At 32.3% G+C, this 18,283-nt stretch overlaps 1 protein-coding gene across 1 annotated transcript in view; it reads left to right on the top strand.

Moving 5' to 3' along the window:
- The window catches only part of LRP1B (LDL receptor related protein 1B), a 1,946,873-nt gene that overhangs the window by 1,161,012 nt on the left and 767,578 nt on the right, over positions 1–18,283 (top strand). Inside the window, exons 16-18 of the mRNA XM_063790432.1 lie at positions 3,897–4,116; positions 6,067–6,256; positions 14,335–14,457. Coding sequence (XP_063646502.1) covers positions 3,897–4,116; positions 6,067–6,256; positions 14,335–14,457 — 533 coding nt within the window. The remainder of the gene's footprint in view (positions 1–3,896; positions 4,117–6,066; positions 6,257–14,334; positions 14,458–18,283) is intronic.

Genomic DNA, 18,283 nt, shown 5'->3' with positions numbered 1-18,283 from the left:
GAATGTACTAAAGAAACATGTCAGAATACATTGACCTGAATTAGATTACTGCGCAAAGATGTATTACTTGATTTATTCAAAATTAGCACTATAATTCTGTACTTTAAGCAGCTTGACACCAAGATAAATAACCAATTCAACCAGAGAATCAATCCATTTTATATTTTAAAGGCTATTGAAATTTAGTGTATTCAAAAAAATAGCAAAAGTTTTATACATTTCCTAGAGGTCAGACGTTTTATTAAATGGGTTACTCCGACCCTATTTTGTAACCCTTACGATAATCCTCTGAATTAGTTGCTATTCTTATCCCTGCTTTATAAAGTTGAAAATGATAACTGTCTGCCAATCACTATTCAATTAGTAAAAGACTGGGTCTACGTTTATTCCCAGGAAGCCTGTCTCTGTGACTTTACTCTTAGCCACTAAACTTCACTGCTTTTTATTAGTCTAGGGTGACAACCACATAATTTTAGATACCACCATAATTTCCATATAGGGACATCATTTTATAGTATGTATTACTTGTTTTAGAATGAAATATTTTGTCCAATTCTTGGTAATATGTTTTCTTTTGATTTTTAATCAGCGCTATTACCTGAATGCAAAACTGTACTTATAGAAATATCAAAGAAGATGGAAATTTTCATAGTATTTTATAACTTAAAAATGTTATTTTATTGAATGTTTTACATGTATAGTTTTTTGGAGTGTTTTTCCTTCCATGGCTTACATATTATTGTTTCAAGACATCAAAAAATAGATTTTCTTTACACTTTACTGCACACATACAAAAAATACGTATTGTATAGGAGGCATGTGAATCCCGTATAAACTGAGATTACCAAATTGCGGTTCCTAGAATTGTTTGTGTTAAGAGTAGCTCCAAATACAACCAGGGTTCCTAGGCAGTGAGTGAACTCATTGTAAGTGTTTCATAGGGCATAATTATAAAGTAATTTTGGTGATTTTTATGTTTGGATTATATAATCATCTGGTAAACCAGCCTTAGTTTTTGAAGAGAGTATTTATTCCACACTGTCCAAATCTATCTGAAGAAAGAAATTTCAAATCTGTCTTAAAACAGCATCTTCTTTCTCACTATTGTTAGAGAAAATGTTTTCTGATAGAGCTAAAGAGACTTTGTTGTGCCCAAGAGATGACATAAATGTGGAATTCATAGAAACATATAATTTAGAAGAAAATTCAGAGCCCACTAGTTCCATCTCTCTCATCAAATTTAGAAATCCTCTTCAACGTCTCCCAAGTTTGTAGGTATCCAGATTATGTTAGAAACCTATAGCATCTACATAGTTCAAGCTCTTTGAAGGCAATTCTGATTAATAGAATATTTTTTTCATTGAGACAATATCTGCATCCCTGTCATGTCTTCCTACCAACTGTCCCTATATACAAGGAATAAGTGCAATAAATATTATTTAAAACTAGACAGTGTTACTAAGAAACAGAGGAAAGAGCTTATTTTGACTCATCTCCAGAAAGGCTGGGGATAGACTTCATTAGATAATTACATTCAAACAGGCCTTGAAATAAAAGGTAGAATTTTTCTTGCTATATTAGCAGAAGGCCAGATTAACCTATGTTTTATGTGAAGAATACACGGAGTCCCACCTAGAAAAAATACTTGTATTAGTTCCTGCTTATTTAATAGGTTATATTTCTATTCTATGTGTTTAAGAATTCTCATTGTTTGGTACTGGTGTTGATTGTAAAGCTTTCATTTTATATATATATATATATATATATATATATATATATTTTTTTTTTTTTTTTTTTTTTTTTTTTTTTTTTTTTTTTAGACAGGATCTTACTCTGTTACCCAGGCTGGAGTGCAGTGGTATGATCTTGGCTCACGACAGCCTCGATAGCCTGTACTCAAGTGATCGATTCTCCCACCTCAGCTTTGAGACTAGCTGGAATTACAGGCACAGGCCACCGTGCCTGGCTACTTTTTGTATTTTTTTTGTAGAGATGGGGTTTTGCCATGTTGCTCAGGCTGGTCTCAAACTCCTGGGCTCAAGCAATTCGCTTGCCTCAGCCTCCCAAAGTGCTGGGATTACAGGCATGAGCCATGGTGCCTGGCCCACAATATACATTTAAGCATATATATGTGTGTGTGTGCATATACATATATACATATATATATGTAAGCTCTCTCAGATTGGCATTACTTAGAAAAATAACTTTCTTATATTTTGTTTAAATGAAAATAATTTTAGGTGCTGGATCAGTTGGTGAACAATTCCTTTTCTCAAATAGTAAAATATGCAGTATATTTAGAATATCCAGATTTATCTCTGTCTCGTGTGTGCGTGTGTGTGTTTCTGTATACACAGGCACATGTATGTGTGATTTGAGTCACAGAAAAAAAAATATGTTGCCATGATCAAAAGGAGAAGCTATAGGGTAAGATAACTGCAATATTAATGTTATAAATGAACAAAAATAAAACCGTATTGATTAACTGTATATAAGAAAATTTCAAGAAAATATCAATAGAGATGAAAAGATTGCATATTTCACTTTTATATAGTTAATTTATATAGCTGATGTCAAGTAGTTATACCTAACTAACATAGAATTACAGCAAATAGAATGACTATCCTTTTTGTTACTAAGTTGTCCCAATTAAAAAATCACTTTAAGGAATTACAAGATACAAGATAGAAATATTTCCATGTTTATTTCTAGGATTAATACAATTCAACAGTCTCAATATAATTCCTTGGGTCTAAAAAGGGCATATCAACATAATTGGAAACCGTTAAGAGAATTTAAAAAGAGCTTAATTGGTATGAAATAATGGGTAGTGTGTTCATCCTCAGTTTTCCCAAGTCTGCCAGCTTAGATCACAGTAGGATTTTTCATCATGGTGACAGACTTTTTCCAAATGCACTTAGAAATTCTTAGGGTCTACAAAATGGGGGAGGCAGGGAATCTAATAAGGGTATTTCAAGGGTCAGCAGCTTAGAAAAGATTTGAGACTTTATAAAGTTGTATATGAGATGACTGGATTAAACCTACACTTTAATTAATAAACTCAGGAACTTTCACATGACCCTAAAACAACACATGTGGTGGGTTTTAACCTCATTCATGAGGCAAATGGAACATTAGTTCAAGGCCCCCTCTCCTACTGTTAGAGCTTTACAAAAGATTTGTTTTTAAAGGCAGATGCTTTTGTTTGAGATAGAAATTAAAGCTCAAAATCTCAAGGTCAGCCAACTTGCTATTACTAAACTTACGTGCAGCTAAATCATCTTCGGTAGATTTTGGGGTAATAATAAGCAGCAATAAAACATAGATGATTTGCATGAGGAAGACAAATTAGACCTAGCCAAACAAACTCAGTATGACAGTGCCCTTTAGAACAAAGTCAGTCCAATTACCTGTCTTAAAGAATCATAATTCATCTGAGATTAAATAAAGTCTGGAGTAGATCATTAACTGTGCCATGGGTTCTCATGTCAGTCAATCTGCTTTTTAATCACATCATTGATTATATACTTTTTGAAGTGGACAACATTTAAAATAGTAATGATCCAGAAAATCATTTCCTATACTTGGTATCAACAGCCCCCAAAAATAGATATTTGGCACTTACTGTCAGGTTCATTAATGCATGAAGCCAGTAAGTGCGATAGTGGTGGTAGTTGGCTTTTCTGTAATAAGTGTAAATGCACAGTTCTACCAAACAAATCTTTGCTTTCCTTAAAACTTCACAGCTGCCCCCTCTTTGACAGATAAGCACTTAGATAGGAGGACAAATCAGAATGAAACTAGAATTTATGGAACTGCCAAATCTGAGGAAGTGTCTCTACTGTGGCTGGTTGTAATAACATGTATGCATTTTTGTTGTTTTTTTAATGTCTTAGTTGGATGTATTGGACAGACTGGGAGGAAGATGAAATAGATGACAGCGTGGGAAGGATTGAGAAGGCCTGGATGGATGGATTCAATCGGCAGATTTTTGTGACTTCAAAGATGCTGTGGCCAAACGGTTTAACTCTGGACTTTCACACCAACACATTATACTGGTGTGATGCCTATTACGATCACATTGAAAAAGTGTTTTTGAATGGAACTCACAGGAAGGTAAAAGACAAATGCTGCTGTTTTTAACCCACAGGCTTCATTTTTTCACAGAGCCTTGTTGTGTTGTGTTAAAAATACTTTCAAGTTTATTTTTACTCCTCTGAGGTGGCTGCCAATAGTCTCCATGGGGTGGCTGAAGCAGGCTGAGCATTAAGTAGTGCAGCTGGCACTTGCCTCTGGGAGACCAGGCCCAGCTCACTGTGGTATGCCAGGATTTGTGGGATTTTTAAAAGCAGCTCTCAGGATATCAGAGCTGTTTTAAAATGCAGTTTTTCTACATTATTGATGAGTTTTCTATAACCAAGCAACCCCACTCTATTAAAATATGTTCAATATTTTGAGCTGAAGTGTAACATTATATATTACGAGGAAGTAATTACATTGTATTTAGTTGAGTAAGTAACTTGGTGACATTGAAACTTAAACACATAGTAGGAATGAGCTGAACTTCCAGCTTATTGGTATGAAGAGGTATCAGCTTCCTCTTGCTTTTTTTGCTAGAGTAACTGCAAAATGATTTTGAAATTCTTAGGTAAAATTGAGGATGATGCAGTTGGCTGTGAGACAGAGGCATAGTTGACAAAACAAAACCTCTACATTTCATGTTTTAGTAACCTAATTACAAATAACACCAATAACTGACTTTAACTGTGAGTCGAATAATAGAAAAAGGGAATGTTAGAAATGACCAAAATGCTTCCTTTAAGTTACATTTCTTTTCTTTTTGGAAAGAAAACCTGCACATTTGGCTAAGCCTACTCATTATGGATTCTGTTTTAGAAAGAAATATGACACTAATCAGTTAAGACTGTTCTGTTGTTGATTGATGCTAACAATACTGTAAATATTTTCTCCAAATAAGTACAATTGGTTGGCATTGAACCTAATGTCACACACTTAACAGGTGCTAGATAAATCTTTGTGCTTCCTTAGAAGATGTTGGTATGTAAACAATAAACATAATACTTTCATGGCCAGCACATTTTGGCCTACATAAATGTGAGAAAAAAATTAAGAAACCATGTCAATTATTCAATGTATGATAATTTGGTAAGAAGAATTCAGTTAAAAGGAGCAAAATTTAAATTTATGACCCTAAATTATTTAGATAATTTTCTCAATTCTCTAATATTAAATGAAGTGAATACAAAATCTTTTTCATCTTGTATTCAGTATGTTTTTATTTATGGTGAAAGGTGAAAAAGTATTATCATTATTGAGGTATAATTTATTCCCCTTCTACAATCCTACATGTGAAGCTGGACTTAAACTTTTATCACATGATTCCTCCATTTAAGGAACAACAAAACAATATAACTAGAATGTAAATGAATATATTAACATAATCAGAATTTAATTTGCCAGTGAGTTTTTATCTATTTACTAATAATAAATGTGTCTGTGTTTAAATTAAAATCTTTACCATCTTTTCTGCCAGATCCAAGATTTCTTCAATTTGCATTGGCTCAATTAAAGTAGGAGGATCCTTTTGACTCCCAATGCTGTTTGAACATGTTCTATTTGTTGGTTATTGGAAGAGCAATATTGTAATACACATGATTATTCAGACTGATTTCTATCCCAGGATATGATACTGAAATATCATTAGCAAAAGGAACAGGAATGAGAGTAGGGAAAATTCATTTTAGTATTTGCATTCTTAACCGTATTTTTCGTGCCATAGATGAAAGAATTTACAGTGATAAAATAGATGGTTTAATAATAAATAATAAATGGTTTAGATAAAATAGATGGTTTCCTTCAAATAGCATGCCCTAAAACAAAAAATATGCTCACATTGTGAAATCCATTTTTTAAATCTATCAGAGAAAATGAGTTAAGATATTAGATTATTATCTGTTATACTTATTGAATATCACTTTCTCTAAATATCTAGTTATGTTTCTAAAGGTCAGTTCTGATTTTTCACAATGTGTTTATATTTTACAGATTGTTTACAGTGGGAGAGAGTTGAACCACCCTTTCGGACTGTCGCATCATGGAAATTATGTGTTCTGGACTGATTATATGAATGGTTCCATTTTTCAACTAGATTTGATAACGAGTGAGGTGACATTGCTGAGGCATGAAAGACCACCCCTATTTGGGCTTCAGATTTATGATCCACGAAAGCAACAAGGTATTAAAAAACAAATTTAAATGCTTCTGAGATTCACATACAATAATACTTCACAGAAGTTATAAAAGATTTATCTTGACAGTGTTGCTAAAGTTTTATGATAAAAGATGTCAAATTCCCTCCAAAGTCAATCAAATCAGATTTTGTTATCATAGAAATTTACTTTTTGTTGTTCTAAATATCCTGAGTGATTATCCCTGGGAATTCCATGTGAGTGAGGTTTAAGGTTTTCTCCAAGTATTTCCTTCTCTTCATGTGATTTTCATTGAAGAAGGCTATTAGTTATTTAAAGAAAAACAATTCTCTTAATGTTTTCAAAGCATAAGTATTGTTAAATGTTAGAACTTCCTTAGTTTGAAAAGAAAACTATTGAAAATTGAAGATGCATTATACAAGAAAAATGTTATTTTAAAAGTATCTTAGTAAGTTTATAATTAGTTTCAATGTATATTTAAGGAACATGCAATTATTTTAGATGACACAAAAGTAAAACCGTCTATAACAATATTCATGTCTTCTTAAAATCAGATAATATTATTTTATGTTTTACTTGTGTAAGTTATTAATACTTATTAGGACATCTACACATAGCATTACTCAGAATTTAGGTATTGAATGAAGAAAACAGTTTAGTAAATTATGTGGTAGGTTTTTTATGAGTCTAAATAGTCATTGTTCCTTTTTTTAATAGACATATCCTTGTAAAAATTTAATGAGTATGTAGTTCAATACATTTGAGATGAATAAATTATATTATGAATTTCCTAACACATATGCTATCGATTGGAAATTATCTAGCAACAGAGTTTTTGAAGATATTTCAGCTAAAACAACGATCCTAAAGCAAACTATCTCATTCAAAAGCTTCAGTTTTTTCCCACTATATTAAAATTGCTTCAATGGAATACAAATGTAATTTTATAAAATAATGGAAATGTGTGCATGAGAAATATCAATAGCTGATAAATGATAAAATTATCTTTTAGAAGAATAAAACTTAAATTATTTGGATGGCACAAGCCATAGCTATGGACAAGAAATGAGGAATAGAGATAATTGCCTGGATAGATTAAAAGGTAATATTTTATTATATTCATATAAACCCTGCACCCCCACCACACTACCATAGTTTGCCTATACTGAGCAAGAGCCCAGGCTATGAATAGAAACAGTCCTTTTCATATTCTGAAAGATCTGCTTTTCAGGATTGTAGTTCTCTCTAACTTCACAATCCAATCAATATACGATCACATTTTCCATTTCCCTTCTCTTTAGAATTGTTCTTCTTGAATGTTATTGCTGAATTTCTGTTGCCAAAGTCCATAACATTTTTACCATCTTCAGAGTTTTTAAGCTTCCAGTTGCTTTAGTGAGTTGTTTAACTAAATGCAACGTGTGTAGTGAAAAATGCCCCGGGCTTAGATCTGGGTCCTAACATCTCCTTTTAAAATTTTGGACTCATCATGAAAGATTTAAAAAAATAAGAAATACTTTCCTCATAACATTTCCATGATGGTTAAATAGCTATGTGTTATTTAAAAGCAGAACTTACATAGCACTGTGCCTGACAAACAAATTATGGTAGGTAACTTACCCCTACAATTTCTCTAATAGGAGGTATTTGTTTTTAAGATTACCCTACATATAGGCATTTTAAATAAATATTCGATGGAATAATGTATCATAATAATATACAATGAAGTACATAACTCTGATAGAGAATATTTTTGGTGTTCTGAAAGGTGCCATTGATATATAATAGTGCAATGTTATTCCTTAGATGGACAATGATCTTTTAAAAGTGCTTTTCCCCATTTTAATTGAAGGGACATTAAAATAAAAACTGAGCTCTGATTACTAAATTCTTTTTCAACTTTTATTGTAGAAACCATAATGTTTTGTTTACTGAGTGAATGTATTGAGAATAACTGATTGATAATTTTTATTAACTTAGGTGAATTAATCAATTGATTTGTGTTTTCTACCACTTCTTCATGTAGCTAAGAATTACCTAGTACTTAACTATATGTTTGATCAAGCAATACAATATAGAAATTAAATTCCTGGTTAATACCATTTTTTCTCAGTCAAGAGACATTGATATTAGATAACCTAACTGAGTTCTAAATTTTTAGTATCTTTTACTACATTGATCAAAGCAGCTGAATTATAAAGCAAAATGCATTCCGATGTTCAGTTGTGAGCAGTTTGTCTTAATTATTATAATTTTACTCTCAATGGTGTTACTCTTTGCATCTTTTGAATCTCAGACATTAATACATATTTGAAAGTAGATGATCTGTGTCCTATAAATGGTTTCATATTGTCCTGTTAGACTGTTTTTTTTTTCCTATGGATAAAATTTAGCAATTGAAGAGAAAATCAAATCTCTAAGTAGTACATATCTCCTTTGCCTAATGGAATTAAAGAAACTAATCTTATATAACCGTACGGTCTCTCTCTCTCTCTCTCTCTCTCTCTCTCTGAGAGAATACAAATTATAAGACGTTATTTATATATATATAAACTATATTTATTTATATTTTTTATACATATGGATAGATAGTATTAATACACACACACACACACCATCTGACAAGACCACCATGAAAAATATTCAGGAATGCTAATAATGTAATTTATAAATATTTTAGACTCAGTGTCAGAAAATTAGTCAACTAATCAGATCTCCCCTTACTCCTCATATTAGAAGAGACTTGTCAATAGCCAGGCACAGTGGCTAATGCCTGTAATCCCAGCACTTCGGCAGGCTGAGGTGGGTGGATTACCTGAGGTCAGGAGTTGGAGACCAGCCTGGCCAGTATGGTGAAACCCCTGTCACTACTAAAAATACAAAAATTAGCCAGGGGTGGTGGCAGGAGACTGTAATCCTAGCTACTCGGGAGGCTGAGGCAGGAGAATCACTTAAACTTGGGAGGTGGAGGTTGCAGTGAGCCGAGAATGTTCCACTGCACTCCAGCCTGAGTTACAGAGCAAAACTCTGTCTAAAAAAAAAAGAGACTTGTCAAATTACTTGGAATATACCAGTGAATTTCAGGAAGGTAGATATAAATAGATAACATACTAAACAGAAAGCTACCTCTAGGAAAGAATTCTTAAGTAATTTTTGGGGATTTAGTGTAAAGATATTTTTCTCATATATTGCTGTGATTTCTTTTGGTAAAATGTATAAGCTTTCCTTTTTCATTAACATTAGATATCTAGAACAAGTTTTAAAGCTTTCTTCTTCTCCTCCTCATATAAAGAGCAGCAATTGTGTAAAATAACAGACTTTCCTTTTTATTTTCTAGGTTCAAAAGCACACTTTGATTTTTTGCACATTTTGGGGAATGAGATAATCAAAACTAAGTAATATTTTAATAAGGGTTGATTAAATGTTTCCTATTATTTTATGACAAATAGAAGACATTTATTAACTAAGAACTAGCTGTAATTGTTAAAACTACAGGGAAGTGGACTAAGCATTGTTATTTAATTTTCACAACATATATTTAAAATAGGTACTATTGATTTATATTTTACATATGAGAAAGCCAAGGATCAGACAGACATAGACATTGGCCCTCAAGAAACACAGTAAGCCAGGGATAAAACTAAGATTCAGATTCAGATCTGTTTGACCAGAAAGTATTTTTCTATGTTTAATTTGTGTGGCCAATTTAATTTCTCAAAATTTTATATCTACTATACTTTTAGATAGAAGAAAAAGAATGTGAATCTTTTTTGGTCATTGTAATTTTATCACTGATAAATTTTGTATTCAAATATATATTTTTAATATAAAGTTCCCCTTGACTACTTTTATAGAATCCAGGATTTAGAGATTTTAGATTACACAGGACTAGTATAACAGACATAGCAGTTTTTATTTAATGTATGACATATTTATTAATCACATTATTTTATAGGTTTAATAAGCTTTAGGTTTGGTGGTAGGACCATCATAACTACATTTTTCTTTCTTTTTATATTTCCCATTTTTGAGATAATCACCAAACCTCCCCGCCAAAACAAAGGAGTATCTTAATATAGTTACACACACACACTTACATAAGTGGCTTCAAAGCATGTCAAATATAAACACAGTCTTCAAGGAGCATCTGATTCTGAAAGAGAAAAAAAGTAAGAAGCATTTTATCCTTTCTTCAGATTGACTGACATCGTTCAAAGTCAATTCTTCTGAAATTATGCTAGATTAAATGCATAATTCATCTGGCCTCAGGATCTCACTCTCTCAGCCTTTATCTAACTTTTGGAATAAATGGGGTATCTGCTGCCCCTTCTAAACTACAAGCTCGAGTATCTCTATGTTAGGAAAAAAAAAAGAGAATCCCCATAGTTTCACATATTTTATATTAACTGCAGAGAATTCTTACTTTGCCTGTGATAAGACACTGAGAAGTCAAGAGTCCAGGACACATATAGAAAAGGAGGTTTCTTTGTTCCACCATTTTGAAGAAAATTCAGATTAAGGAAAGACTGAAACAATGGAATTCTTTTGCACTGATTTCTGTATTCTCTCATTTGCTCAAAAAAAGATACTTTATTAACAAAAGTTAAACTGCTAAGGTCTAAAAACATTGAGATGTTAATATAGGCTTGTGAAATGTTTTCACATATTATTTGTGTCTTTACTCCCATTCTTTGGAAGTTGTATCTATCCACAAACTTGTACCTGTACCTGCACTCCAAATGATTGTTCTTGTCATTCAAACTGCTAACTAAAAGTTGCATTCACCACTTACTTATTTAACTAATGTTTATCAAACACACTCTATGCTGGGCACTATTTGCAAGGTGTAGAATATAATTTTGCTTCTGGAAGATACAAGATTGGGAAAAAGAAAGACAAAGTTTTTGATGAAGCCAGAAGGCCTTCTTCAACTAGATAATGAAAGCTATTCTTCATTCGCTTTCCTTACATATTTGATTTTTAAAAACTATCTACTTCCTGAAAGTAATAGACTTTTGTTGGTTTTGGTATATTTAGTATGTCTTTTCCGATCTAATTTTATTTTATATATAAATAAGTTAGTGTTTGAGAGCACAATTTTGGAGTAAGAAAATCTTATTTCTAATTATTTATAAATAATTATAATGATTAGAAATAAATGATAATTTAATAAGAATTATTTCCTATTTCTACATATTGGAAGGGTCATTTAGACGATCACATATTCAGTATTCCTACTTGCAAATGAGATAAAACCTTCCTAGTAATTTTATTTAAAAAAAATTGAATAAAATATAATGTATATGTAAAGTAACTAGCTGTGGGATTGCTTATAAGTTTTCATTAACAGCAGCTATTAATATGTTAATGACCTTGTAATTGATATATAGGTATAAAAATTTTTAGCACCATATTTGTAGTTACTTAAACATGTTTTAAAGAGGATGTTTTTACATAAAATATTTTTCTAGTTCTCAGAACTTCAAAAAATACTATCATATGAGCTCTGTCTGGAACATATTAATGAAATTCAAAAATACGTTGGGTCACTATTAAAATAAAGATCTAAGCCCTTCTGAGGAGAGATATGGAATTATTCAAATTAATTTAGATTTTGGATTTCTATTATGACAGAACAAATAACCAATTCCTCTCTCTTAATATGTAGTATTCACAGAAAAGAAATATATTTCAAAGTTTGAATAATGCCAATTTATTTTTAAATACTTAAATTTCATATTCATTTAGAATGGTATGAGGCACACCACTGAATTAAGGAATATGATATTTAGCATATAATTTCAACATTTCAAAATGTCAGTAATTCCTTATTTCTGACCGTTTAAATTCTTTATATATTTCTCAAGATATGTTGAATTAATTCTAATTTTCCAGAATCTGAATGCTACTAAAATATTAAATATACAATTTCATCCTGTACAGAATGTGTACAACATAGAATAACAATGCATCCTATGAAGCATTGCATTTTTATTCCATGGCCATGGAATAAACATGATGTTATCTGGAAGCTGCTTAAAGCATTTATGCATTTCCTATTAAAAAAACCCTGTATTAGGCTTAATTACCCTCTGAATTCAGAAATTGATACTGTAGCATGCATTATTAGCTTTCTTGGCTTTCATATGTATTTTTTAATTTGTTATAAACATAGTGAATTAAATTTATTTTTCAAGATAATGAAATGATAATATACTTTAGGTCATTTCTTCTGATCTACGGGCACTCAATGATAACCTGTGGTAATGTGTTGAATATTTATTTGTACAGAGGAGCATTTTAGAGTTTTTTTCTTACTTCTTATTATCCTCCGTATAGCACATCCAACCTCTGAGGCTCAGTATAATAACCTAGTCTGTCACTTTAATCACGTTTCTGGTATTTGCACTTTAATCATTTTATTCTCTTATCGTATGGCTCTAAGTAATTAAAAGCTCTTTATTTTTAATGTTTCAGTAAAATATGCTGATATAAAAAATGTTATTTATTGATGCTTTCAACAAACTGCAACATAGAGTAATATGACCCTACAATTACATTACCTATTGTATTGCTAGTGTTGAGTTCTTTTTAAAGTTTGACACATTTATAGATAAGTAGAGTCATACGTGGCATAGAGATGGTTCAGTCAATGTTGGACTGCATGTATGGTGATGGTCCTATAAGGTAATAATAATGTATTTTTACTGTAACTTTTATATGTTTAGATACAGAAATGCTATTATCATTGTGTTATAATTGTTTACAGTATTCAGTACCGTAGCATGCTATGTACAGGTTTGTAGCCTAGAAGAAATATATGATATATAGGTATAAAATTTTTTAGCACTGTGTTTGAAAAGTGGCCACTTAAACATGTTTTAAAGAGGATATTTTTACAGAAAATATTTTTCTAGCTAAAATTTTTTAGCACCGTATAGTTTAGGTGCACAGCAGGCTCTACTATCTCGGTTTGTGTAAGGATGCTTTATGATGTTCGCACAATGATGTGATTACACATTTTTTAGTATGTACGCCCATCATTAAGTGATGCGCAAGTGTAAATACACTTTCTTCCTTTCCTTTCCAACCTGTAAGACTAATTGGCAATCTAAATTGTATTTATTCATACCGACACCTTTACAATTGTTAAAGGATACAACATTACAGCTAGATAGGAGGAATAAGTTCCAACGTTCTATACCACTGTGGGATGATTATAGTTAACGATGATATATAGTTTCAAATATCTGGAAGGTGGATATTGAGTGTTCCCAACATAAAGAAATAATAAATGTTTGAGATTATGGATATGCCTATTACCCTGATCTGATTACTATACATTACGTTTACTGAAACATCACTATGACTATGAACAATTGTTACTTGTCGATTTAAAAATAATTACTCAATTTTATCTGAGAGTCTGCAAGGGTGCCTCACATACATTCATGAATAATGTATGTTATTCATAAATTTCCTCTCATGCCTGCTTAATTTATGTCTGTTGTATACCTCATTAGTGCCTCTGCTTTTTAGATCCACTGGGAGAACACTTTCGCCCTGGTGAACTGTACATTCACCTTATACCAGCAAGGCTGCTCATTTTTGGGTCTTCACAGATGTCCTATGATTCCTGGAGTCCTCAATACACTGCCTTTCCGGTGTATACTGCACAAGAGAAAAGAATACCCTACCCTTGCTCCCAACCTTCACTTGCTTTCTGTTCCCTGGGAATCCAAAGCCACATTCTGAGAGCCAGTGGTCTACTTTCCAAAGAACTCAGACTTGAATACAATAGGCCTAATCTGGAAAACTATCGAAGACAGATACCATTCTATTCTTTCTCTTCTCTCACCTAGAACCTAACTTCACTCAGACCTCTATCTCCTCCAATTAATGAGAAAATTCTCCTTATCTACCAATGCACCACCTATTTTCAAACATTATTGAATTTAGTTATGATTCAACAGAAATCTTGACTATATTACTAAATATATAATATACATAGCATATATAAGTGTATGTGATTACATCTATGTTCACCTCCTAGAAAGAACGTGAATCAGAGTTCTCTGACACATTTGCTTTCTTCCTCTTGCAGGTGACAATATGTGCCGAGTAAATAATGGGGGCTGTAGTACACTTTGCTTGGCTATCCCAGGAGGCCGGGTGTGTGCTTGTGCTGATAATCAACTTTTGGATGAAAATGGGACAACTTGCACATGTAAGTTCTTTTCAAGTTACCCTTATTTATTTATTGGGCTCTTTCTGAAGACTAGAAGCAGAAGAAATTAAAGGAATTAAAATGACACTTGGAAAGAGAAATTCAGATAATTACTTAGATATAATTCTTTTTAGACTATAAATTATTAACTGATTAATTTGGAATATATAGATGAATATTGACAATGATGGTGTTTCATGCAGTTCACTGCTATGTGTGATTTAGTAAAAAAATTGAATAAGTATATGCCACAGAAGCATAAGAGAACTTCACTATAAGCAGTGGCAACTAAAAATGCATTGTTGTTGATTAGATAGATGGTAAGTTGATGCACAACATAGGCCTACAATGACTTTAAATGGCTTCCTGACTCAGTTGTCTGTATTAAGTGGTGAAGAGCAAGGAGGGAGGCAAAAAGACTTGTAAGGAATTTACAGACTATCCAAATAGTGAATTAACTGGATTGATTGATCTGGATTAAAGGCAATTTTATTAACTTTTGCTGACATTTCTCAATTTACTGCATCTTATTATTCTGTTATGACTTTTGAAACTGATTCTTTCTACCCCATGTGGTGCCCCTTCAGCACAATAACACCAACAATACTATGTATGTATTGAGAACTATATAACACTTTTAGAAAGGTTTAATCTTGAATTGTGTGTTAGAGTTCTTCAGAAAAGCAGAACTAATAGGATGTATATAATACATAGAGAGAAGATTTATTATAAGGAATTGCCTTGTGTAATTATAAATTATAAAAACTGATGAGTCTTAAGATCTGCAGGTGGCAAGCTGGAAATCCATGAGAGTCCATGGTGTACATCTGGTCCAAATGTCAGCAGGCTTCAGACAGACCCAGGAAGTGCTGACGGTTCAGTTTATGTCCAAAGACAGGAAGAAACCAATGTCACAGTTCAAATAATCAGGCAGTTGACGTTTATTTTGCCTGTGACAGGTTCAACCTTTTTGTTCCACTCTGGCCAACTGATTGGAGCAAGTCCATCTACATGACTGAGGGCAGTCTACTTCACTCACTTTACTAATTCAAATGTTAATCTCATCCACAGCACTCTAACAGATAGTCCTAGGATAATGTGTGACCAAACATCTGAGCACCCCATGTACCAGTCAAGTTGGCATATAAAATTAACCATCACAAATTGCTGAATAAACATTTCGTGTATTTATTTTATCATTTATAATGATTGTCTCTTGTGAGAGAGGAGGGATGAGTGTAATAAAAAGAACTTCAATTTATCAATAACATCTTATCTCTTCTGATGAAGAAAAGATGTATTTTTCAAAAGATATTTAAGATTTAAGACATATAAGAAAATATCTTAAAAATAAAAAATCCACTTACAATGCCACTATTCAGAAATAAACTGCTAAGAAATCTTAATAGAGTTTCTTATAATGATATATCACTGGCATTTATTTTTACTACCAGTGATAATAATTGTAGGTAAGATTGAGTGAATGCTTACACTGGTATGGATGTGGCATTTTGTAATACAGTTTGTGATTTGTATTAGTCTTTACAAAAACTGTGTAAGGAAGGTACTATTACTATCTGCATTAGTCCATTTTTACACTGCTGATAAAGACATACCCAAGACTGGAAATTTACAAAAGAAAGAGGTTTAATGGACTTACATAGTTCAGGAGGCCTCACAATCATGATGGAAGGCAAGGAGGAGCAAGTCACATCTTACATGGATGGTGGCAGGCAAGAGAAGAGAGCTTGTACAGGGAAATCCCTGTTTTTAAAATAATCAGATCTCATGAGTCTTATTCATTATCATGAGAACAACATGAGAAAGACTTGTTCCCATAATTCAATTACCTCCCACTGGATTCCTCCATGACACGTGGGAATTGTGGGAGTTACAATTCAAGATTTGGGTGGGGACACAGCCAAACCGTATCACCATCTCATTTTACAATTTACAATTTAGACTTTTAAGCTAATTACTTTGCAAGTTCACATAATTAGTAAGTAGAACATTTGGAATTTAGACCCCAAATTCTGTCATTTTTACTTAATATGAGCATAAGCATCTTATCATGTAACCAAATATCTTTGTAAACATAAGTTTTAATGACTGCCTTTCAAACCATTTATTTTCCTTTTAGTTGATATTTGGGATTATTTATGATGCATTGTTATAGATAATTGTCTGTTTCTGTTACCATTTATGACCTTTTATGTGTTTTACCATGTAGTTTATGTCTATTAGACATAACAATTGGACACTGTTACATCTTCTTTAGGTATTTGGAATAATACCCTCAGTTTTAAATTATTTTATTATTATTTTAAGTTCCAAATACTGGACATGAGAACTTTGGTTTCTTTTCTACTACTTTTCTCATCTTCTTCAATTTCACTTATTATAAAATTAGCATATCTGACCAAGAATATGATTTTGAATTACCAAAAATAAGTCCTTTTTTATAAAAATATGTTTGACATTTATATTTAGTTTGTTAATTTTACAATATTTTTTGGCCTAGATCACTGTTTCACTACTTGTATTGCTTAGTACTTAAACTTTTAGCACTCCGTTGTTCATTTATTCATTTCACTGGTGTGTAGGATAGATGGAATATATCTTGAAATAACTTCTTCAAGAAGACTATGTAGAATACAGTGGACCCTCTGTACTGAACACTTACACTTTCTTTCTTGTAATTATTTCCTAAGCAATATAGTATGGAAGCTATTTACATAGTATTTGCCTTGTATTAGGTATTATAAGTCATCTAGAAATGATTTAAAGTATATGAAAGGATATGTGTAGGTTATATGCAAACACTGCACTATTTTATATAAAGGATGTGAATATCCATGGATTTTGGTATTTATAAGGGATCCTGGAATCAATCCCCCCTGGATATTGAGGGATGACTGTATATATTGCTGAGTTCCAAATATGCCTCCTGTGCTTTTTTATGTAAACAGCATTTCTTCTGCATATTAATTCTTGGCTGAACAAAATCTCCCTTTAAAATTCTACAAATTTGTACCTATTCTATTCTGTAATTACATACTTCAGAACACAAATATGAATTTTACCTTTCTAGTAAGGTTTTTTTTTTCTTTAGTAATGGAACTTTGTAAATTGCCAGTAAGTTGATTTCTGTGGAAGATAGTTCTCAGAGGTAAACTTTCTCTGAGTCACCAGGTGATTGTTTCCGTTTCTTTGTTCTGTGGTATTATTTTTTAATTCTTATTTTATTGTTTATCATCAGAAATGAAAGAAACCTATCAAGATCCACAGTTTGCCAACAGGCAGGGATTAAGCATGACTTTGAACAACTTAAAGTCTGCCAAGTTGGCTGCTAGGCTGAATCTTATCTTAGTTACTGGGAGAAAAGATATGCTTTATGTGTACATTTGCTAGTTTAATTTTTCAGTTTCTACCAAGGAGTCTTTTAAAGTTGTTTTCCTGGCATAAAATGAAATTCCTGCTAGCCCAATTGAATGACTCTGACATTTTGAAAAGATGAAAAGTACATGCACATGCATATGCGTGCACACGCACACGCACACACAGAGTAGCTTTCAGGGACTTCTGCCTGGTCTCATCATGCCTTTGCTCTACCCATAAACTTCCTCTTAAAGATGGGAGGTAGCACAAAAAGTGCTCTTATTTTGGTAGTTACAGACCTTATAGTCTGTGCTGCAGGAGCAAATGATCTCCCTGCTTACCTAAAGATGGGCAGGCTTTAACTATCGCAAGGACAGAAAACCAAACACCACGTGTTCTCACTCATAGGTGGGAATTGAACAATGAGAACACTTGGACACAGGGTGGG

This window comes from Pan troglodytes, chromosome 13, assembly GCF_028858775.2.
Source record: "Pan troglodytes isolate AG18354 chromosome 13, NHGRI_mPanTro3-v2.0_pri, whole genome shotgun sequence".
In the NCBI taxonomy this organism is placed as follows: Eukaryota; Metazoa; Chordata; class Mammalia; order Primates; family Hominidae; genus Pan; species Pan troglodytes.
The sequence above is the reverse complement of the archived record's forward strand: the minus strand, read 5'-3'. Positions and strand labels throughout refer to the sequence as shown.